The 25002-nt window shown below is 43.5% G+C and overlaps 1 protein-coding gene and 1 pseudogene across 3 annotated transcripts; one reads left to right on the forward strand and one right to left on the reverse strand.

Moving 5' to 3' along the window:
• Positions 1–361: 361 nt before the first annotated feature.
• LOC115152451 (homogentisate 1,2-dioxygenase-like) overlaps positions 362–25002 on the forward strand; it is a 37551-nt pseudogene continuing 12910 nt past the window's right edge.
• Positions 2965–12541, reverse strand: LOC115152430 (aristaless-related homeobox protein). Of its 3 annotated transcripts, none has more exons than XM_029697316.1 (5): positions 12290–12541; positions 11233–11794; positions 8891–8936; positions 6619–6950; positions 2965–4483 (listed from the first exon to the last, which is right to left on the reverse strand). In XM_029697316.1, the coding sequence occupies exons 1-5, from the start codon at positions 12474–12476 to the stop codon at positions 4222–4224; spliced, it is 1389 nt and encodes a 462-aa protein (XP_029553176.1). In that variant the 5' UTR covers positions 12477–12541; the 3' UTR covers positions 2965–4221. The 3 variants fall into 3 exon arrangements, with proteins under 3 accessions (XP_029553176.1, XP_029553168.1, XP_029553187.1); XM_029697308.1 differs by having other exon boundaries at positions 11233–11821; XM_029697327.1 differs by having other exon boundaries at positions 4400–4483; positions 6607–6950; positions 11233–11821.

Consider the following 25002-nt stretch of genomic DNA (forward strand, 5'->3'; position numbering starts at 1 on the left):
TATTAAATCACAACATGAAAGTGGGTTTAACACTTAATAGCAGTTTTTATTCTACTTTTACCAGATTAAATCATCGGTGGCGCGGCTTTTGTATTTATGCGTTCCTTTCCTCGAGCTCTGCGGAAGGAAAAAGCATATTCACATCAGCAGCGATGTGCACGTCAATCCACGTGCGTTCCTGCATGGGCGAATAACTGGGTTTTTCAATAAGGCTGTGATTCCCGAATCACCTCCCAAACAAGACTTCGCATTAATTCGACGTTGTCCTAGACTAATAAAGAGCGAACGAGTCGTATTGTGTGCGTGATGTTAAGCTTTATTGCCTGTCCTCTTTGACCAGAATGGCGGCGTTGAGCAAAGCGTCAGACAAGGCCTTCTTTGATGAGGTAATTAGCGGCCTATTTTATCCCTATTATTCATAGCGCGGTGGAACATGTAAGTACCAGGAAGGGTGTCAAAGGGAGAGCCGGTCCTGTTGCTGTGTCCCTCTTGTTCGTCCTGAAAGGACAGCTATGAGACGATAAACCGCTTAATACAGCCAGCTAATTGGATGAGAGCGAAGGGGAGCGTAGGGAATTAAAGGGGGGGACTAGAGTGCCAGAGGCCTACCTATTCACTCCTTTTATTCACCTCCATCTCTCTCTCCCCAACTCCTCTCATCAGTCTGCGTCACTAGTCCGAGGGGAGGCGAGATGGCTCCTCATCAAAACAGCTTTTAGAGCGCCTCACGGGAGCGGGGTGAGGAGAGGAGTGATTGGGGCTATTCTGTTGGAAGGGTTCGGTGGGAGAGAGGGTCCTGGAGAGTCGGAAATCAGCGGTCAAATCAGTCTCGCGCAGACCAGGGATGTAAGCTATATGATGAAATGGGTGCGTCATTGTGGAGAGCAATTTTAGACATCTCTAATAGGCAACCTTTATAAGAAGATTGTAGTCGTGTTGGCCATAGGTCTATATATTCTCATTTTTACTCAATGTCCCCTATTTGAAAATGTTATATTATTATATTCAGAACCTATTCATAGATATATCTTAAAAGGGAACTTTCATTATTTGATGGATAGACCTACATTATGGCGTTTTCAAATTCGTTTGAATCCGAGAGCCTATCCAATCTGCAGGCCATTCTCTGTCAAAGAATGTTCAGTATTCTCTAATGTGCGCGCACCTAACAAGTGAGAATTAGTAGAACCATGAACAAGTGCCCCCGTGGCCACGACAACTCATTTCAATCTTCTCGTCTTTTTCTCGCTCTGGAAAGAAAGTTTAAGCCTCGAGCGCAGCGGGTCACCTGCCTCCTGCGAAGCCCATGGCATTCCCCAGATATTAGGGGCAAATGGGTTTGCCATTCATTAGTAATGTTCACAATAAGACCTCATATACAATCCTATACATAAAGACACGCTCTATTGGTCTTTTTTCCCCATAGAATGATAATTTTAAAAACATTCAGAGTTCACATAGAAGGGGAGGGTTTGGGTACAAGAGAATTATATTTTCGTTTTTTTGTGTCTTTATTTTGCGTAATAGTCCTTTGAGCGCAAAGAGCGAGTGTGCAGTTTTCGTGTGTGCATAGCAGGTCAGATTGGCGCGTAATGCAGGCTCGAGGTGGGTGGCAAGGGGGTCTTTAGTACGCGGTATTTATGGAAATATTAAGTGTGAAATTAGGACTGATCCAGCCGGAGAAAGTTGAGTTTGCCACCCCCACATTTCCCTCTCTCTCTCTATCTGTCTCTCTCTCTATCTGTCTCTCTCTCTATCTGTCTCTCTCTCCGACACGCACATCATTTTCATCTTTGATTGCGTTATCATTACATCCATCTGATCTGATGTCATTCTGTCTTGGATTAGCAGGTGTATAAAACAAGGCCGATGAAAGAAAAGGGTTTCCACCAGAGCGAGACTATAAAAACGGACTAAATTAATCCGAAAGGTAATTTCACGCGGTTTGGTCCGAGACCATGGACGGGTCAAACGGGCGAGAATGACTTAGGTGAAAGGAAGCGCATTGATGGCGCGTAATAGAACCGCTTCTTAGGGATTTGGGGAATTAAGTCGTGGGTAGAGGGATGGATGAAAGCAGGGAGGGTAGAAGAGGGGGACTCGAGAGAAAGACGTTTTGATGAAGTGGTTTGTTACTTCATTAATGACAAAGGGACTCGCTTCCATCGACATGGCATTACCGATGTTAACACCAATTTAGCGCCTTTAAAAGTTTTTAAAGCGCGTTTTGTAGAGGGCCCCAAATAAAGTGGGCGATCTAATTGAAAACCCCTCGCCTTTGTCGCCCGTTTCACATGTGGGGATTTAGCTCATGAATATATGGGTCTGTATTTTGTCAACTCGGCTGGAGAGACCAGACGCACACAGCGGCCTAGTATTATATCTGTCATTGCTGAACTAACCTATTTTGTCTTTCAGTTAGCCAATCCAAGGTGACCAGCCACCATTGTGCCTATGAAAATAGGACTATACTCCCGTTCTCAGCTCCTCACACTCACAACTGAATTATTTTCATTTCTGGTGAGCCTCTCCTTTTAAATTAAACTTCAAAACAATTTAGATCCGTTTTGGACCTATTTCCAAACGACTTTTCAATTGTTACATTAATGTTAAAGAATATTACCATAATTTAAGTCCTGCAATTTAATAAGCAATTACTTATAATAAAGGTTATTTTGATATAGACATATTATATGAAATTCTATGATAGTGGGTCTGAATATTTCTCATAATTAAAGGAAATGTTATTAATGTAATTCCACGTTTAATCATTAAAACAACCTCATTGGAACTAACTCTTTATGCTTTAATTTTACTATTCCTTTTCAAACAGAATGGATTCACAAAATAATTTGGTTTTGAGGCATTCATTATAATATTATTTATAAATATGCAAGACAACATCAGTTTATTCATAACAATTTTATTAATAGTTCTATAATTCTATTTCACCATTTTTTAATTCCTGGGCATTTGTCAGTTCTATAAGGGGTTTAAATAATAATCTAACGCATATTTAATTTCACCACTTTCATTTATTCAATTCTCTTTTTTCCATCTATTATTAAACCAGGAAATGTAGACAATCACTTTAAACAATTAAAAATAAATCCTGCCCTGCACTCAATCTGTTGTGGAACAGTTTCGACATAAATAATCATCTAAAAACCTATGATATTCCATAAACACGGGGGAATTTTACACAGGGACACATTCATACTCATAAAACACTACACCAAGTGCAACTTCTCATAACATTGTCTTTTTCAAATATACAAGGCTCTGTTTTGAAAATCATCCTTTTTTGTTTTGTTTTTCATTTTTACAATAATATTTACAGCAGTTTACTTTCTTTCTCACACAGTTCAATTATAAGAGACACTGGATAGAATCTAAACTTCACTTCATTTGTCCTTTAGTCAAACTCAATTAGCTGAACATTTGTGGATTTTCTTCCAATACCTGTTCCAGATGATAATGTAAGTATCAATGAAGAAAAAAGAACAAACTCGATGCAGGTTATTGAGCCAGCAACAGGTTGTGTTGCAGAGGCGGACAGAAAGGTCTATGGACAGGTTGGTTGCTTTGGCTTGGATGGAGACCTCCTCAGACTGCTATGGCACTGGGTTCATGTGGTCCAGACAAATGCCACAGTCTCCACTGTTCCTTGTTCTGGTTCATTCTTTCTCTCTCCCCGGAGTCGAGTGAGTGCGCACGTGTGTGTGTGTGTCCAACCAGCAGGTAGTCATGGAGTTTACCCTGCTGAGATCGTAGTTTATATCTGTCACAGAAAAGAAAGTGGACTTTGTGAACCAGGAAGCATGAGCTAGAGATGGGTTAACACAATATGGAGGTGTGTGTGTGTCTGATTCTGGACGAAAGGGCTCTACAGCTAAAGGTTACGCTCATCCAGGAGACCTGGGGGGAGGGGGGATGATGCTCTCACACACACACACACACACACACACCTGGCTCCAGTTTGCCAGTGCTATTTGAATTTGGTCTTGCTTTTTGTTTGAGGGTAAGAGGTATGGGGAAGGGGTGGAGGGGGGGCTGTTGGGAAAGGAGTCTTCAGCCCAGAGAGGATCAGGGTTTAGGAGACAGAGATCAGGGGTCAGGGTTGGATCCATCCACCACTCCTTTCCCAGATCTGCAAGGATATGAGAGGTGGAGAGGGGGGACAGGTGATGGAAAGAGAGTGCTGGGTGGGGTAACAGCTGTTCAGCACACCTCCTTCCCTGGAGCTCCGCTGGGCAGGATGTTGAGCTGGGTGATCTGAGCAGAGTGCTCTTTAGCCTTCAGCCTCAGAGCTGCAATACTAGAGGCCCTGCGATCCGCTGCAGCTAAGGAGGAGGGAGAGGAGGAGGAAGGTTCGGAGAGGACTGGCGGAGGGATGGAGGGAGTCTCGACGGGCGGGGCAGGCTGGCGGAGGAGTGCGGCAGCGGTGGAAGCACTGGTCAGAGGGCCCATACTGGAGAAGAGCCTGAAAGAGAAGCAGGGATGACCGATGAAGGGATGGGACAAAGAAGAGTGTTAGACCAGAATGTGAATGGCTTCTCCAGGTATTTGCAATCACCAGCATTTTTACACCAGTGCAGAAAAAAGGATATAAGAAGAGGAAGCCACTTTAGATTATTGAGACACATGCCTTGTGTTTGGAGTGTGTGTGTCTGTTTTGGCACCTCCGCTAACAGCTTGGTTGTCAGCATCACACTGTCAGCTAATTACTATCAACACTGACATGAATGCACACCAACATAGTCTCATGAGCAAAACACCCCGAGCAACATTCAGGGCTGAAAACTAACATCCTACTGAGACCAACAAAGGTAGAGGTCAGGGGGGCCTGCTCTGTCTATGTAATAGTACTGAGGATGATGGATGCTGTTGGTCACCGGTGTGAGGTGGTGTTATAGGGTACAGTACAGGTGTGAGGTGGTGTTATAGGGTACAGTACAGGTGTGAGGTGGTGTTATAGGGTAGTGTACAGGTGTGAGGTGGTGTTATAGGGTACAGTACAGGTGTGAGGTGGTGTTATAGGGTACAGTACAGGTGTGAGGTGGTGTTATAGGGTACAGTACAGGTGTGAGGTGGTGTTATAGGGTACTGTACAGGTGTGAGGTGGTGTTATAGGGTACAGTACAGGTGTGAGGTGGTGTTATAGGGTACGGTACAGGTGTGAGGTGGTGTTATAGGGTACAGTACAGGTGTGATGTGGTGTTATGGGGTACGGTACAGGTGTGAGGTGGTGTTATAGGGTACAGTACAGGTGTGAGGTGGTGTTATAGGGTACGGTACAGGGGTGAGGTGGTGTTATAGGGTACTGTACAGGTGTGAGGTGGTGTTATAGGGTACAGTACAGGTGTGAGGTGGTGTTATAGGGTACAGTACAGGTGTGAGGTGGTGTTATAGGGTACAGTACAGGTGTGATGTGGTGTTATGGGGTACGGTACAGGTGTGAGGTGGTGTTATAGGGTACAGTACAGGTGTGATGTGGTGTTATGGGGTACGGTACAGGTGTGAGGTGGTGTTATAGGGTACAGTACAGGTGTGAGGTGGTGTTATAGGGTACGGTACAGGTGTGAGGTGGTGTTATAGGGTACAGTACAGGTGTGAGGTGGTGTTATAGGGTACTGTACAGGTGTGAGGTGGTGTTATAGGGTAGTGTACAGGTGTGAGGTGGTGTTATAGGGTACTGTACAGGTGTGAGGTGGTGTTATAGGGTACAGTACAGGTGTGAGGTGGTGTTATAGGGTAGTGTACAGGTGTGAGGTGGTGTTATAGGGTACTGTACAGGTGTGAGGTGGTGTTATAGGGTACAGTACAGGTGTGAGGTGGTGTTATAGGGTACTGTACAGGTGTGAGGTGGTGTTATAGGGTACAGTACAGGTGTGAGGTGGTGTTATAGGGTACTGTACAGGTGTGAGGTGGTGTTATAGGGTACAGTACAGGTGTGAGGTGGTGTTATAGGGTACAGTACAGGTGTGAGGTGGTGTTATAGGGTAGTGTACAGGTGTGAGGTGGTGTTATAGGGTACAGTACAGGTATGAGGTGGTGTTATAGGGTACTGTACAGGTGTGATGTGGTGTTATAGGGTACGGTACAGGTGTGAGGTGGTGTTATAGGCTACAGTACAGGTGTGAGGTGGTGTTATAGGGTACAGTACAGGTGTGAGGTGGTGTTATAGGGTAGTGTACAGGTGTGAGGTGGTGTTATAGGGTACAGTACAGGTGTGAGGTGGTGTTATAGGGTAGTGTACAGGTGTGAGGTGGTGTTATAGGGTACTGTACAGGTGTGAGGTGGTGTTATAGGGTACTGTACAGGTGTGAGGTGGTGTTATAGGGTACAGTACAGGTGTGAGGTGGTGTTATAGGGTACAGTACAGGTGTGAGGGGGTGTTATAGGGTACAGTACAGGTGTGAGGTGGTGTTATAGGGTACAGTACAGGTGTGAGGTGGTGTTATAGGGTACAGCACAGGTGTGAGGTGGTGTTATAGGGTACAGTACAGGTGTGAGGTGGTGTTATAGGGTACAGTACAGGTGTGAGGTGGTGTTATAGGGTACGGTACAGGTGTTAAGTATACAAGTTTATGAAAGTAGAGGTACCTATTGTCTCACCTGCCGAAGGTGGGTCCCATGAAGGCGGGGTGACGGAACATAGCGGCTGTACCCAGGAATGTTCCGAGGCCCAGCGGTGTCCCTAGGTGCTGGCCTGAGTGGTTGCTATGGGGATGAGCCAGACCAGGAAATGCAGCTGCTGCGGCAGCAGCAGCTGTCCAGGCAGACTCTAGGACAGGGTGAGGGTGTGGGGGAAAGGGACCCCCATCCAGGTAGTGGCTGAGTGGGTGGGCGGCTGACAGGGGACCAGGGAAAGGGAGTCCAGAGGGGTGCGTCTGGACACCTGCCTTTTCACGCTTACGCCACTTAGCACGACGATTCTGAAACCATACCTATAGAGAGAGAGTGGGAGAGAGGTCAGAGGTTAGCTAACATAGATATAGGTAGGCTACATTTCATTTTGTATAGGTTTATTAGGTTGAGTGAATAGATACAATTTAGCAGAATAAAACAAAGTTGTCTGCCCATGCTGGCTTCCTACAAATTGATATTGAGAAACATGAGCAACTTTGCAGCGATATAAGGTGACATAAGGTTATTTTGTCAGCGGCCTATATTTGGAAGACCGGGAAACCCTTGCTGTGCCACATCGAACCTACTCGAGCACAAGCTCCTGTGTAAACGGAAGATCCCATCGCTCTGGTTCATGAGGTGACAAACAGGCGGAAAGTCAGCGGTAATTACACAAGCACTAAAACCCGCGCTCCTTCATGGTCCGTTAGTCTAAAGTTAGCTAATTAAAATCACTTCCCCCTGCAGTCTGACTGATAGACTGAGATCGGTGTGGCGCGCCGTAATTAAGAACCGTGTTAACAAAAGATGGGGAGAATAACAGCTGAACAGAGTCCAATAACAATTAATGCGCTTTAAATTAAATTCTTCAAAATGTTGAACAAGTCATTTCCAAAGGGTATTTAACTTTCCCACGCCCGACCCCCTTGCCTATTGCGCTGCTGAAACACGGGCTCTAACAATGGAAGAAAATGTCAACAGTAAGAGAAAGTGAACGATATTAGCCCTGCACACACACACACACACACACACACACACATACACACACACACACACACACACACACACACACACACACACACACACACACACACACACACACACACTATTCCGTTGGAAGCTGTTTAGCATTACACGGACCCTCGGGAATGTATGCGTTTTATCACCTCCCGATGGCGCCCGTTAAGTGATTTGTTCACCTACGGTCCGGCGAAGGGACATCTGTTGTTTTATACCGGCCTTAATAACTCCGGATGGAGCATCGCTGTGTTTGAACTGTCTCTTTGGTTATGAGCCCTGGGCTAATACATGCAAGCCACGCTCTCTATGGAGAGATAGGAAAGGAGAAGAGAGGAGATGGGGGAGGAGGGGGGAGGAGGGGGGGCAAACACCTTTAATGGTCTCTCATTCGCTCCAAGTGCAAAGCATCGGATCAATGCGGCTCTATTGCAATCACAAAATGAGAAATGAAATAGCATTATCCTGCAGCCACCCCTTTCTCCCCCTCCCCTCTCCTCTCTCTCTCTCTCTCCATCTCCCCCCTCCCTCTCTCTCTTCCTCCCTCTCCACCTCATACACCTCCTCTCTCTCTCTCTCTTTCTCTCTCTCCCGTCGATGGTAATTCAAACACCATTTTCTCCCTGAGAATAGCTCGTGTTTGCTCTTGGACTAAGTGCGCTTTTATGAATCGTCCGCGTCCGCTTAATTACCGTTAAAACGTCCCTCGGTGCATGTAATAACTTCCAATAACAGGATGGAGCTTCGCTACGCAGCGATTGGGGTCATTTAACACATTTCAGGGTAGTAAATCACTCAGACCCTCATAAAGACTTCTATCCATAGGCTACTGCTAAAGGCCTGAACTTGTGCCAACTTTATTGTATGCGTCATGTCAACAAAAAAACAGCAAATAAACGTAGGCATATTGGGAAATACAAATAATTATAGACTTAGTAAAATTATGATTCTATGAAGGTGTACATCTGAAGATGCGTGGAAATGATGTTAGGCCTACATTGTATAAATATGCATTTGACGTTGATTATTATAACAAGACAAAGGCCTAATAATAATAGAATAGGAATTGTTTCATTACATACTCTAAGCCTAAGTGGTACTGGCCTTTATATTCGTTTCTAATTTGGTAGCCTATTTATTTCAATAACCTATTTGAAATGTTTAAGTGTCATTATATAACCATTTTAGTTGAAAGCGACAGTCAGCCGTAATTGCAGCAATAAAACGTTAAAAAGCCACTTACTTGGACGCGCGCCTCGGTCAGATCCAGCCGCATCGCAAGCTCCTCTCTGAAAAGGCAAGAAAAGAGGTTACCGTTTTTGACCGAGAACTCGAATGTTTTTTATCTCTCCCGGACCCGTAACAATACAAGAAAATAGTTATTTTTCAAACACCGAAAACCCACAGAGAAACGACGGTCCTTTATGCTTTTTTCCTTGCGATGGTTTGAGGGAAATTGTCAGGGTGATTGTATTGTAATCTGTGTTTTTTCCCCCATAATAGCTGCCTTATACAATGGCTTTCTTTAGAGTCAGTGGAACAACATAATGGTGGAATTTGGAAATAATGACATCCAAACTATTACAAAGACATCGTGCGCTTGGCTGAAATAGAAGTCTATACATGCACAAATTGATTACCACAATTTCGCCTTTGAAGTAATAAACGCACAAAAACATCGATCAACAATAGCATATTTATTATTTGGCTCATGTTGCCATTGTTAAATAATATTTTCCAAATCCCCGTTTAAAACATTATATTTTCTATTCCTTATCTTGAACGTGTCCTATAGATGATTTACCTTACTGAAAGTGATAGGCTAACCCGTCTGTCTGCTGCATGTATGAAAAATAATGACATTCTGAAGCCTGTTTTACATTTCATTGTGCATAGTAATATTCTATTCTGTAATAGTACAATGTTAATAAGATAATAGGCTAATGAGACAAATCTAATCTCAAATCTAAATATTCAACTCTACATGTGGGGTCCTGAAAACACATAGTCCTAGCTAGAATACATTTGCTTTTAGAATAATATTAGGTTTTCATTAATGGTTGAAAAAAATATTTACATTTGAAATTCCCTTCAAGACCTACATTTTGTAGTCTATTGCATCAAAAAAAAGAAGTAGGACCTACTCGTGTATATATATTTTTTAATTTAAATAAAAAAACGTATCTAGAGGCAGGTAGCCTCGTGGTCAGAGCGTTGGGTCAGTAACCGAAAGGTTGCTGAATCGAATCCCCGATCTGACCAGATAAATATCTGTCGTTCTTCCCCTGAACAAGGCAGTTAACCCACCTTTCCCCCGGTAGGCCGTCATTGTAAATAAGAATTTGTTCTTAACTGACTTGCCTAGTTAAATAAAGGTTACATTTAAACGTTTATTTTAATTTTGATTTAGAGCAGCCTTAGCAGTGACTTACTCTCAATTCATCAGTAAGAAGAAAAACTATTGCATTCCATGACGTGATTGAGGAGAAAAACATAATGAGTCTGAAATATAATTATATGCCAGTAGCCTATGTGTAGCCTTAACAAAAATGAAAAAATAGACACGATTTAATATGATTGAATTAATTTGACACTGCCAAAAACATGATTTGCCTTTAATTGTCAGGAACAGATGGATTTGTGTAAAATGCTGTTTTCACGTTCTCTGTTTTCTCGAGATGCGTAGCCTAGACCTTCAGCTAATGAATGAATAAAGAAAGAGTTGACGTGCGCGTCATCGTGTGTGTGCATGTGTGTGTGTGTGCGTTTTATACTCTTGAGATTGGGCAGGCCCAGAAACCTACATTTCGTTGAATAGATCAGCAGTGCGCACGGACGAGCTGCCACCAGCTAATTTTCCATGTGAGAATAATATCCATATCGCCGATAACAATGAGATGAGGTAAATGTGACAAAACGGATTGGTTCTCCCACTTGAAGCTATTGTTCTGCCTTATGTAAGGCACTGGTTCGGCTACATGGTAGGTGTCAACGCACCAGGCTCGAATTATAGATGGGTTGAATTACCTCAGTGGATTAAAAGTGGACTGTTTTCTAGGCCTACTATTTTTTACATAAATAAATAGTGACGATAAAGGGTTTTAATGTTGTTACCACAGACATCACAATTAACATATAGGCATCATAAATGACAAGGCTTATGCATGTTGGACTTCATGTTATAAAAGTTGATACACCATTGTATGATATAGCAGATTTGTGACATTCTTTCACATTATTCTGAGTTTTATGTTTGCCTCTGGTAGTTGTATCTCAGGCTCTGTAAAGATAAAATAATGTTATATTTTCCAACTTCAACTATTCCATTATTATTATTATGATTATTATTACTAAAGTAGGCACACTGCTACTTGTTGTTCGTTATGTAGCATACAACTAATGTAGCTTAGACGAAAAAAGTGGAACGTGAAATAGAAACGTCTATCCAAAACGTACATTTAACGAAATGTTGTCATGGTTGGGTGACATTGTTGTAGGTGTTGCAACAATGATGGCGTTAATGTTAGGGATGTTGCATATGAATGAATACCTGCGTTTGTGCTGTAACTGTAGCCTATACTGTACCTGGTGAAGACATCGGGGTAGTGTGTCTTCTGGAAAGCCCTCTCCAGCTCCTCCAGCTGATAGCTGGTGAATGTAGTCCTGTATCTTCTTTGCTTGCGTTTTAGCATTCCTTCCTCCGAATCACTGCCTGCCGACAGACACACGCTATCCTCGCCGTCCCTCACGTCTCCATCCCCGGCGTGGAGGCTCTCCCTCTCGTCGTCCTTCGGGGAGAGACCCATCGCCTCCCCGCAGCTCTCCTCCTCTTTTCCCGCGTCCTCGTCAAACTTCATCGACCCTAACTCGCCTAGCCTTAGTCCAGGCCCGTCTTCCGGCCCTTCAGTGGGACTCTGGCCTCCCTCTCCCCGGATCAGGGACGCGTTCTCCCGGTACGATTTGCTCCGGCTGATGCTCACCTGTGGAGCCTGGATGATTTTGAGGCTCTCGCAGGCTTGGTCTACCAGGAGCCTCTCCTTGTCCAATTTCTCCCCTAGGTCGTGAACTAAACCCCGGCCGTGGTCCAGGTACTTCCCCCCTGGTCCGTAGAGCCGGCGCATCTTTGGTGGAAGGTGCATGTCTGTGTCTAGGGATAGGGGATCTTTAGTCGAGCCTATAGTGAGGGTGTCAAAGGTATGGAGAGGATGACGAGACATGTGTAAGTGCAGGAAAAGCAAATGGAGACCGGAGCTCAACAAGGCGCATAGTTCAATGCAAAGTTATGCACAATGCATTAAAGCGATAATGTTTGAATAAACTTGAAAATGTATTATTTCTGTCTACAATTGCATGCACATTTGAGTAGCCTATGTATCGTATCGACGATAAAGTTGACAAATATCTTATTTTCCACTGTCGCACAACCTCAGACACTTTTAAATCTGATGGACCATTATAAGCAAATGTTTAATTCCATTCTGCAGTCAGCTGTAGCCAATGCTTTATGTTGATGGTTTATTATCATGTTATAAACACACACCGTTATATTGCCTATATTCAACAACCAAAACATGTCATTGGAGCATGCAGCAACCCTTTCCCAAGTTGGAGAGCCATGTTTTCATGAGCGGGGTTGTCTTACCTTCGGTCTGCTTGTCGTGCTCCTGTCTCCCGGGTAGACCTGTCAAACTTTGCGCCCCTATCAGCCTGACTTTACAGGGGCTCCGTCGGCCCAGAATACTGTCTATACAATAGGAGGAGAGCAGAGTGGGCGATTTACTCTTACATTCTCCCCGGTCGTGGATATCTTCTTCGAACTGACTAGTCATTTTGATCTGTTTAGTGAAGCGCTTATTTGACAGGAGAGCGGCAGTAGCCTAAATATGATCCTCACTCACCCTCCCTCACTCTCTTTCTTTCTCTCTCTTTCCCTCACCCTCTCTCTTTCCCCCCTCTCTCTCTCTCTCTCTCTCTCTCTCTCTCTCTTTCCCTCTCTCTCTGACGTTCCGAGATTGTTCCTCTCACTATCCCTCCCTACCCACCGTTAATGACAGACACTGTTGGCTGGCTCAAGCTCGGCTCTCCGCGTGCTCGCATTGACGTGTGTTATATCCCCTGATTGGCTCGCGTCGGGGAAAGAGAAGCTTTATATATTTTAGCTGTTAAAGTTAATTTTGGAGAAACGGAAAAAAACAAAGCTTGCGGTGGAACCCGGTTCCGATGGATTGAACTCAGTATTCGATTTTCCTTTTGGATTTCAAAAGGATATTGTAGGCCTTCAAATAATATGCTGCTAATAATAATTATAATATCCCAACAATAGTAATTATAATAATAACAACAACAACAATAATAATAATAAAGACATTATATTGGCCTATTCAAATATGGATTATTTTGTTGAGTTAAATAATCATGCAACATAGTTCAGCCCTTCAGTTAAAGGAAAATTCCACCCAAAAAAATATCTTTGGGTGTAGTTGAACTAATGAAACAAATATGCATTTTGCATCAAATGATGCTGCGTTTTGCAACATACCTGCTGTATTTCTGTATTTTGAAAGTTATATACAGTATATATTGAAAACTTGATTGCTGACATGCAAAACATTTGGGATATAGTTGATATAATCCCAAATGTTTTGCATGTCAGCAATCAAGTTTTCAATATATACTGTATAAAACTTTCAAATACAGCAGGTATGTTGCAAAACGCAGCATCATATGATGCAAAACGCATATTTCTGTATTTCTGTATTTTGAAGGTCATATACTGTATCTTGAAAACTTGCTGATGTAGCACATGGGATGTGTGAAACTTACTCCTCAGCCTGAAGTCTCCCGCTAGCTTTTGACGTGGCGAGATTGGCTAAGATGCTTGAGGACGGCGGTCACGTGTTTGTGAGGTCCTGAGTTCACACCAGTTATGGGCCAAATCGGGATGAAGTGGTACTCGCTAAGCAAGCAGCATGATGCCCTTTACAGTGGTGCCGTGACCCAGATCTACAGTGGCGCTTAGCTCAATGCTGGGGTTGCTGTTGAGTAAGTTTTTATTTATTTATTTATTTTTGGTACTTTTTTGCCTTTTTTCTCTCCAATTTCGTGATTACAGTCTTGTCCCATTGCTGCAACTCCCGTACGGACTCGGGAAAGGCGAAGGTCGAGAGCCATGTGTCCAATACGACCCCGCCAAGCCGCACTGCCCACTTAACCCGGTAGCCAGCCGCACCAAATGTGTCGGAGGAAACACCATACAGCTGGCAACCGAAGGCAGCATGCATGCGCCCGTCCGCCACAAGGAGTCACTAGAGCGCGATGGGACAAGGACATCCCAGCCGGCCAAACCCTCCCCTAACCCGGACAACGCTGGGCCAATTTCGTGTGCCGGCTCATGGGTTGGATCGAACCCGGATCTGTACTGACACCTCTAGCACTGAGATGCAGTGCCTTAGACCGCTGTGCCACTCGGGAGGCCCCTGTTGAATGTAGCACTTGGTAATGTGTGAAACTTTCTCAGCCTGAAGTGTCCCTCTTGTGTTGCCTCATTAGTTAGCTTTTGAGGTGGTGCGATTGGATAAAACGGTTGAGGGAAGATGGTCACGTGTGCTAGCAAGGCAGAGGTCCCGAGTTTGTGTATGGGTCGAATTGGGAGGAACTGGTTCTCGCTAAACAAGCAGCGTGACATTTTTCACACTGACATGCAAAACATTTTGGGAGTATATCAACAATGGACTAAACAAATATCAAAAGATAGTTTTGAGGTGGAGTTTTCCTTTAACTGAAGTGCTGAACTGATGCATGATTGCTGGGCTGCACCCATGATACAAGTCAGTATCTGATGTGCATACATGTCTGAGGAAGTTAATGTGGAAACCGGCCACTAGGGGCAACAGTTATCTTCAGGTTTTGCTTTTGCTAGGGTGTTGTGGATGAGCAAGCATCTACCTCTGGTGCCAACAGCTGCATGTTCAAATCCAATGATTGAAAGTAGTTTTTTATATTTTTGTTTTAAGCCTATCAGAGTTAATGCCGAAACTTAACCATCTGGTGCCAAAAGTTGCATGTCAGGATCCAGCAATCAAAAGTTGTTTTTGATATTTTTATTTTAAGCCTATCGCAGACCTTAACACTTACGTTAACCATTCAGAGTTAATGCCTAACCCAGGGTTTTCCAAACTCGGTCCTCGGGATGGTGCACGTTTTCGTGTTTGGCCTAGCACTACACAGCCGATTCAAATAATCAACTAATCAAGTTTTGATCATTTGAATCAGCTGTGTAGTGTTAGGGCAAAAAACTAAATGGGCACCGCTTGAGGTCCCGAGGACTGAGTTTGGGAAACACTGGACCCTAAGATTTCGGAGTTAATGGCTAAACTTAACCCTAACCTTAAAAATTCGGAGTTAATGCCTAAACGTCACCTTAAACACTTCGAAATTTGACGTTTGGAACAACAACAAAAATGTGACATTTGACAAACATGGATGAATGTCTATTTCTGATGTGAGATTGAGAGAGCTTCACAGGTGACCTGGCTGGATTATTTAACTCAACTAAATAATCCATATTTCGATAGGCCGTTGGGCAAGGTCAGAACTAGTCCATAGTTTACTATGAGCCTTGTCACCCTCGTTTTATAGCCTACTTTAATTCCATCAAGTCCCTCGGATCAATAGCCTATCTAATAAGAGAGAAAATAAAAAATACCAAACTGTCGGCCTATGTAATCTTAGAAATATTCCGAATAATAGTGACATATTTTATCCTGTAGGCCTATATTAGGCCTAATGTAAACTAGGACTTCTTGTGCATTCCCAGGACAAATGAGAAAAACACGGGACAAATGTAAGATTACAGGCTCGATGTTTTCTAATAGAATAAGGATTTTTACAGTAGAGCACTTTCATACACTCTCCTTTTCAACGAACAATTGCATTATATTAGCTGTAAATATAATCAAACAATCACTGCAATAACTACGAAATTATAATGACAATTTGATAAATTGATTGCTATTGATTACACAGAACGCTCTCAAAAGCCCTGTCACCTTCCATTTCTCACTCCACATACACACACACACACACACACACACACACACACACACACACACACACACACACACACACACACACACACACACACACACACACACACACACACACACACACACACGTACACACGTACACACACACACACACACACACACACACACACACACACACGTACACACGTACACACGTACACACACACACACACACACACACACGTACACACGTACACACACACACACACACACACACACACACACACACACACACACACACACACACACACTGTTACAGGCGAACACGAAACACTAATTGCGTAGCCTCTCTCCGGCAATTGCAGAGGCGATCAGATGGTCCGCTTGCCGGATGATTGACTTAAAAAGTGAAGGTGCATGGCGATGATGAGAAGGCGCGTGGGGAGCCGGGACGCCTTGCAGGCTAGCGCCAGAGAGGGGGAGATGGATCGAGAATGTAATTTTAAATGAAAGTCTTTTTAACCCGCTGAAAATGGCGTGACCCCATCCTTCGCCTCGCAAGCCCATCACTTTTAAAAGGATCATTTTCAGAATTCAATCCCAAAACTTCAACAAGCTACAATTGACTCTTTCTTTCTTTACTCTACTTCTCTCCCTTTATGTGGCTGCCCAGTTACTAAGATTCAGAAGAACATGAAAAATAACAATAAAACATATCTTCAGAAAATTGTTAAACTTTTTAAAAGTGATATAACCTTCTGATTGTTTGAGCTGTCGTTCATGGACGGCATTGTTATTTTGTGAAAATAAATGAATTCGGTTTTCTGGTTAGAGCGCACGGTAGATCAATGGCCAAGAGATGCCCAAGATTCAGTTCTGTCATTGTAGAATTGAATGCATTTTCAGGATGACACATTGTTTGTATGCCAGATCTTATTTCAAAACGATTCACTCATCTTGGTGCAAATTGCAGGCAGGATTTCATTCATTCATTCTAATCAGGCCTCTAACGCGTGACCATAACAAAATGTTCCTCGTTACTGACAATTACAAACAATTCACCGCGTTTATTGAGTCAGAAACTTCAGGCCTCGTTTTCTGCTCTCAGATCAGCAAAGTAATGAGATTTAATAACAATATAAAATGTTCCGTTTTTTCTCCTCCGCGGTCACAAACAGATGCATGTAATACAGACGGGTATTTAGCGTCGCTATGTAATTTGGGGGCCACGATTTGATTCATTTATCCGCGCTCTGTTATTAACCCGTGAAAAGAGAGATGTCAGCCGCGGTTTGAGCCAGCAGGACATCCGCGCTTTGTTTAAACGCACTAATTATGCCAGCACACATTAGCGAGGGACGAAATAAGCGCAATTTTCACATTTTCAATTTTCGCTCTATTTAGCGCGCCGCATGCGGGTGGCAGAAGTTGGGGGAGGAGGGGAGGCAGTGCCCGACTGTGGCTCGAGCTCTTTCCGTTCCCCTCTCTTTTACCCTTTGCCAAAGTGTGTTTTGTATTTTCATAACACCCTAACTTGATAATTTTTTACACCCGATGCACTTATGTAGTGTATTGTGTTACTTTGCTGTTATAGTCACAATTGGAATTCGTGCAAGTGCAACAGAATAGGTACTAGAAACCATTTTCACCACAGGGTCAATTTCAAGAACATTTTCTCGGTGTGTTGGCATATGCATACTAGGCTAAGTACTGGGGGTTACTGTCAACAGACTACTGATTTAGGGTCAGTTCTTCCACACCCCATCTCTAGTATGAATTAAACAGCAACACGTCCCGGGACAGTGGTTAAGGACATGGCCTAGCCACAGGTGTGTCGTTCAAAATGCTTAGATCTAGGAACGTTTCCAGCTAGTGTTCCATGGATCACCGCTTTGCAATGTGATATTTGGTGTGTGTGTGTGTCTCTGTCTCTTTTCGTGTCCATAGCATACTCTGCATGTGTCCACACAGATGCGTAAAGGTTGGACCAACAATCTCCATATTATTTCCATCCATTCCACGCGCGCCATCTTCTGGACTAATCAACCTGTCTGTCATTGCATCTGAAGAGAGATCTGCCTAATAACCCATTAATAGCCTAATAATCAGAGACTTGTGAACTGGAGTAACATTAACTGACAGCAAGTGCTCATTACAAAATGTAAGGGTTTACGTCTTGATTTTAATTAATTAACATATTTTATTCCGTTGGTTAAGGCTGATTTTCGACAATTACGCATAATTGCATAATTAATCAACAAGCCGATCTCGTGATTGTTTTCCTTGAGAGTAAATGTGGTTTATCTTCTGACATCACATCACGTGGTGATTTACATGATGCGATTATTCATATAGCCTTCTATGAATATTATGTCGGAGAAGCAGGGTTGTAGAATGTCTCCGATGCAAGTCTCATGTTCATTATATGCACTGTGAATATCTGGCATATGCTACTAGGCCCGAGTTTTACATAGATATTTGGTGGTCAACACAGATTTCAGGTCTATCAGGTCTATCAGGTCAGGCACCATTGTAACCAACCAACATCTCTCTCTTTCTCTCTCTGCGTTGACTGAACTAACCATAACCCTTACCTAATCCTGGGGCGGCAGGTAGCCTAGTGGTTAGAGCGTTGGACTAGTAACCGGAAGGTTGCTTGATCGAATCCCCGAGCTGAAAAGGTAAAAGTCTGTTGTTCTGCACCTTTAACAAAGCAGTTAACCTAGGCCATCAATGTGAATGAAAATTTGTTCTTAACTGATTTGCCTACCTAAATAAATACTTACTCTTACTTTATCCCTATTAAATGTCACCTTCAATGGGGGGTATGGACGTCCCAAGGTACCGTATATCAAAGACCCTGGGTTTACACAGGCAGCCTAATTCTGATATTTGTTCTACTAATCTGTCTTTTGACCAATCACATCAGATATCTTTCAGAGCTGATCTGATTGGTCAAAACACCAATTAGTAAAACAAAAGATCAGAATTGGGATGCCTGTGTAAACGCAGTCATAGTGACACGTTGTTAAAGCCTGTGTTCAGACAGAATCTGACAGAATATGCAACACGAATATGAGCCAGTGAGGTTATCCACCCGCATGAGGTTCCCGTGTCGTGGCCCCGCTGCCGGTGTCTTGTCTTCATTCTTTCGCTGTTAAATAATTGGATGCTGCTCTGCCTGGGAAGGCTAGCAGGAGGAGAGAAAGAGAGAGAGAGATACGGATGGGGCTTTTAAAGGCGCATGTAAGCAACGTTAATTAGCGGTTATTAACAGCCCCGCATAATGAAAGCGCGAGGGAGTCAATTTAATGACTTTGTTAGCGAGAGGTTCAGAATGACAGGCGATGATCGGAACAACAAAGTCGTCGGCACATGCAGTCATCATCAGTAATTTCCAACCATAATGTGGTCTGATAAAAAACAAAGGGCTCTAATTTCACTCAACTGACTGGATAATTAGTCCCTTATGTAAGGAAAATAATTAATGACTTAAATATTTCAACCCCAAGATTAGGCTTCATTCTCCTCAATGATTAAGTAAAAATAAACTCAGGGCCCATCACTCTGCTTAAGAAAAGCCTGTTAGCAGAAGTGCCCATGCATGCTGGCCTTTATGTTACAATGTGTTTTGGCCCATGCATAAACAACGTTAAGTTCATGAAATATGTTGCAACCAACCATTCTCCAATATCACAGAATATGATGACAATAAAAAATACACTTTGTGGTCATCAAGCATATCTACAGCGATATGTGTGGTCGCCTATTTATGAGGTACTGTTTAGATAAGCCCAGGGAGCACATGTAGTGTGCATGGTTGTGTGCATGGTTTCGTTCTAAGCCTACATTCTACAGATGACCAGGAAAGATGTCTGCGGGGTACCCAGGTCTACCCAGGTATACCCAGGTCTACCCAGGGCCCTTCCCGATTCCAAGGAATTGTAAATGAACACGAGATAGGTCAGGCACGTTCACTGCAGCATTTTCTCCGCTCAGCTTTGATCGCAGGGATCAAGGCACTCGAGTCACTTGCAGTTATAAGTCCATCGACGGTGTGTTTGCTGATACTGTTGTGTCTCCACTACTAGGCAAGCTCGAAACGGGTGGCGCAAAGGTGACTGAACTCATGAACTTGTGTGCATTTGCCCTTTTATTGATTGCAGCCGTTCAGTTAATAGAGTCCCCAAAAATTGTGCAGAAGAATCACCTCTCCCCTTTATGAGATAATCAAAGTAATGTATGCAAATGAATTATCTTGTGAGCTTATCAAAATGTACCTGTCCCACTCAAGTCTGAAGAAGTCCATTTATTCAGTTAGCAGCAATAATGTGGTGGATGGCGTGATGCAAATGATGGTTGATTAGGAAAAATGAAGGACCTCACTGATATCTAACCTTGTCTGAGTTTTATGTAAATTATAGAAACAATCGGTGTGATAGGATAAACTGCATTATAATGTGATAAAAATGCATTTATAAGAAAATGGCTAATCAGTTGATAGGCTATTTTGGAGATGTGTTAATAGGCCTAAACCCTTGGAGATTTATCCCAGTATTCAGCTGCTTTGATTCAAGTTAAACAGTCTCTCAGAGTTGGCACTGCAGATGCCAAAAGATAAAACATTTGAGGTTCTTTTGGATCTGGATTGAGCAGAGTGTGTGATGTAAACAAGGTGGTCAGACTCGGTAATAATGGGCCATTTCCACTGCTGCGATTTCCACTGATGCTTGACCTAAAGCCTCAGACGTTTGTGCGCTTTCCATGGCTGAGGCTAGGGCCAAACAAAACCTCTACTTTAACTCATTGAGGCCAGACTGAAGATGTTTGGAGGGCTTTGGAGGTGGGACAGATTTGGAGCTGGAGCTGCATGGGCACAAGGGCCCCAGGTGTTTTGATGTGTTCCTGTGCGGCCATGGGTTCAAGGCCCTCAGAACCTGATTGAATTGGGTGATTTTAGCACCTTGTGGCTGAGGTTGGTAGCATATCAGGCAGATGAGTGAACTTGATGTTGAAGAGACTTGATGTCCAACAGTACGAGGCCTAGTAGCATGAATCAAATCATCACCTATAGTTCTAGGATGTCTTTGAAGCTGCCATTATGATAAACGAGACAAAGTTGGAAACATTTAAGTGGATCACTCTTACATGTCTGTATTTACTTCAGTAACCTCAGGCATCTTATTACCCTCCAGAGGGAAACTGGGTAGCAGACACTCTGCGGTTGGCACAAAATGGCCGCCACAGTGAGCCTTGTGAGCCTTGTGAGCTGGTAATGAGGCATGTAGAGCCGCAATGTCCTCCTGAGGAGCATTCAGTGTTGCTGGATTTGGATCCTGATCACGGCAGCTACCCAGCGGCTTGTCAGACACTTCATCTCAGATGGAATTAGCTCCCCGGGCCGCCACAAAATGGCCGGAGTGGGTGGGACACGTAAAGACACAGTCTGGGCTGTGTGTGTGTGGAGGGTGGTCAGACGCTGTGCCCAGCGATGTGGCATGATGCCAGTCATTCTATTACTCTTCTCTTCTATTTCTCTCTTCACCCGTTCCCCATCTTCCTTTTCAGCATTCGACAGTTATCATATTGTTACATTTTGATGGAGAATAGAGTGGTAAGGGGTGCATGGCTGTCAGAGGGAAGTGTGTGTTAGTGTGTGTTTGTGCAAAACTTTTTGTGTGTGTGTGTGTGTGAGAGAGAGAGAGTGCAGTGTATTGGTATTGTTTGTGTCAGAGGTTTGAGTGGCATGAAGTGGGATGAAGACTTGAGGAGACTGTCATTTTCTGTGGGTTTAGGTGTGCTTGTGTGTTGTGTGTGAGTATATCTGTATGTGTATCAAAGTGTGTGTGTGTGTGTGTCTGTAGCATCATCATTAGGTTGTAGGCAGCCCCAGTGTGTGGGGTGGTGGTTCGGTCGGCTCTGCAGCCCCTCTGAACCATTTAGTGGGAGAACAGCTCTTGGATCCCGGCCTGCAGGTGTGGTGATGCCCAGTGGGAGGCAGCGTAGCCCTGCAATCTCTATTGGGATTTATTCCTCTCCCATCGCCTGGCCCCATACACACCCCGCGGTTAGGAAGTAAGAAATGCACACACAGATGCACGCACACACACACACACACTCTCACGCACACGCACGCACACACACACACACACACACACACACACACACACACACACACACACACACACACACACACACACACACACACACACACACACACATACACACAGTCCCCCCCACAGTAAGGAAGTCATAACTGCACACTCTCTGTCCCTGTGGGAGTCGCCCAGGGGTCAAGAAAGGTGGGATTTAACAGACTCACTGATAGACAGAGAGATAGAGAGAGACAGGACTGAACATTCCATTCAAGTGTCCTCTGTTAATGCCTGTTCCGCTGTTCTACTTCTCTCTGTATGTCGTTTGTTGTGGCTTTCCTTCCTCCCTAACTGTCCTTTAAAGTCTGATCATAGTTCATTTGTAGGAGACTTAGTGCCAAAACGATGATTAGGGAAATCATTTATCTCTTTACATCTCTATCTCCATCCCTCTTCATAACAGTTGATGATACCCTTTACCTTCTCTTTCAGTTCAGTTCCTTTCCTCAATCTCACCTTCTACCTTCCTCTTCTCCAGTTCCTCTGCTTGACTCGTCAAGACTAAGGCGACACCAGGCTCCTTCCTCTACTGTTTTCATCACTCAGGAAGAGCTTTGACCTTTGATCTTTAACCTAGTGTGACCCCTGATTGACCTTTGCCCTCATGAGGGGCCATCAGCTGAAGCCTTCCAGACAGTCCTCTAAGCAGCGACGATTGCATTTCTGCTTAGCTTGGCGAGATGGATAAGTAATGTATTCATGAGTAATTCAACATTTCCTCTTTTCTCTTGCTCTCTCGTTCACACATATGTTCCTCCCTCCCCTCCCACACACACACACACACACACACACACACACACACACACACACACACACACACACACACACACACACACACACACACACACACACACACACACACACACACACACACACACACACACACACAACAACAACAACAACACACACACACACACACAACAACAACACATTCACACTCCACAAATATCTTCTGATATATAATTGGTAAATCCACTGATTAACCAGCAGTACGAATTGTCCACAGAGCGCTAAAGTAATTATGTTTGTGTGCTGTGTTTTTTTTTATTACTTATCTTTTTTCTCTACCTCTTAAAGCACATCTTTATAACCAAGCAATTCCAAAGCAATTTTCTCTGTGGGTGGAGAGTGTAATTTTCTATTCTGTGACACTGTGATGTGTAAGAAACTGGGAGCGGGTGCTAAAAGGCATGTGTAGAGAGTGTGTATGTGTGTTTGTGTGTGTGTCAGAGAGGGCACCGTTTAATGTCTCCCGAATATTGCTCTTGTGTTAGAACTATCGTCGTGGAAACCTGAGGGCATGAACCAGGAGAGCGTAACGCATGGCAACAGTCTTTATCTTTATATTAAAACATTTGCATAGCATTAGTGGTGTAGAATGCAGGAGAGACTCAACTCGGAGAGGTTGAGAGAGGAGGAAAGGAGGGATAGGAGATATTCAGTCTTTGGTATTGCCTATGGCAAGGCCTTCTCTCAAGACAATTGTTTTGTTGTGTTCAAGTTTTGTATTTTTTAGGCCATATTTCAGACAAGTGACAGACAACAAGAAATATTTGTCATTAAATATTTGTCTATGTTTCAACCGTGTCAAAATGCAGACTGGTCCAGATAATCTGACTCACTGTGTGAAGGCCTCATGCTGGTTGGGTGGATTGGGTTTGTATCAGGTGAGCTAAAATATGGATGCCTTTTCCCATCAAGACATTGAGTCCAGCAGGCCTCTAATAACAAACCATTTACTACCCACTCACTCATGCATAGATACAACCATCTGGATGGAATAGGCTACTTTCCTCCATTCTTCACTCGTTCAGCCCCTCTTAAAACACACAGGCCTACCTGGAGAGGTGACAAATACTCTAGAATTCTATCATCAAACTCGGAGGCGAAATTAAAATCACTTTTTTTCCATCCAAGGAGGAGATCAATTTCCGCAGACTGGGTCGCGATATTTTCCGCAATTGGGCTTTCTCGTCTGAGACGCGGCACCCTAACTGCTTCGCAGCGGGGCGCACGCGGCAACTGCACGCCTCGCTGGAGAACAGTTACTTCTGCCGCACAGAGTTTATTTGCGCCTCGCTATGAGAATTGCCATCATTTACCCTAGTCCGACACCTCCCAAAAAGAAAAGAAATAGACAGGAGAGTGGATTGGGAGTAAGAATGAGAAAGGGAAAATGATTCTTTTTGATACTGCTGGGAGATTAGGTGCGCCCAGTTTGGTCCTCTCCTTTTGACAAAATTAACTGAATACATTTTGAATAATGTATATCTTTTTCGTATTTTGTTATGTATATTGTATGTTGTTCAAATTACAATTCGATTGCATTTTTACATGTAATATCCAATGTACTCTGAATAAACAAATAGGCCTAGACTCGGCCTACTCACTGGGCACAGACGTCATTTCAATGTCTAGTTTTGATTTACATTTGGTTGAGTTGTTAACTAAAGTGAATTCAACGTGAAATCAACACAACATGTCACCATGTCATTGGATGGTTCAAAAGGTTCAAAAAAAGTATAAATTCCCTTTGTTGATGATTTTTTGCAAATCCAATCCCTTTTCCACGTTGATTCAACGTCATCACATTTCATTTAGTTTAAATAACATGGAAACAACGTTGATTCATCCAGTTTTTGCCCAGTGTGTAGGCAGGCAGGTGCATAGGCTATCATGCAGATAATAATCAATAATCAATCATTTCCAAATCTCTATCCCACAGATTGCTTGTCCATTTCGATTTGATCCACAATTATATTGGCCTGTATGCCTGATCATTAGGCTATACCAAGTTGAATGATTCATAGGCCTATACCAAGGCTGATATACCACATGCTCAACAGGCCTGACGATATTGCCACTATTGTCCTTTCCAACATCGCCAGCTAGTGAAGTAGGCCTACGGGGGTCATCATCTCGTTGGTTTCAGTGCGCTGGTGTGCATCACCATAGATATGGATTCTATTTCTATGTTCATCACCATCAGCGAGGTGCATCCATAACCGTCAATGTGGTTGGAACACAGGAAGCCGTGAAACGTATCATGTCCATTGGACCCATGTTGTATTTAAAAGGTGGCTTGGGGTTGGTTGTATTTGCATTGGCTATGACTTTGGTCCTTGTTTGCGCACTTTTAAGCAACCCGACCTCAGTCTCTCCACCAAATTCTCAGT

This window comes from Salmo trutta, chromosome 2, assembly GCF_901001165.1.
Source record: "Salmo trutta chromosome 2, fSalTru1.1, whole genome shotgun sequence".
Taxonomy (NCBI): domain Eukaryota; kingdom Metazoa; phylum Chordata; class Actinopteri; order Salmoniformes; family Salmonidae; genus Salmo; species Salmo trutta.

Coding starts and splice junctions, on each gene's coding strand:
- LOC115152430 (XM_029697308.1), bottom strand. CDS start 12,476: ATGACTAGTCAGTTCGAAGAAGATATCCACGACCGGGGAGAATGTAAG. Junction 8,937..11,232: donor TACCCCGATGTCTTCACCAG/GTACAGTATAGG, acceptor TTGCCTTTTCAG/AGAGGAGCTTGCGATGCGGC. Junction 4,484..6,618: donor ATGGGACCCACCTTCGGCAG/GTGAGACAATAG, acceptor CTTCTCTTTCAG/GCTCTTCTCCAGTATGGGCC.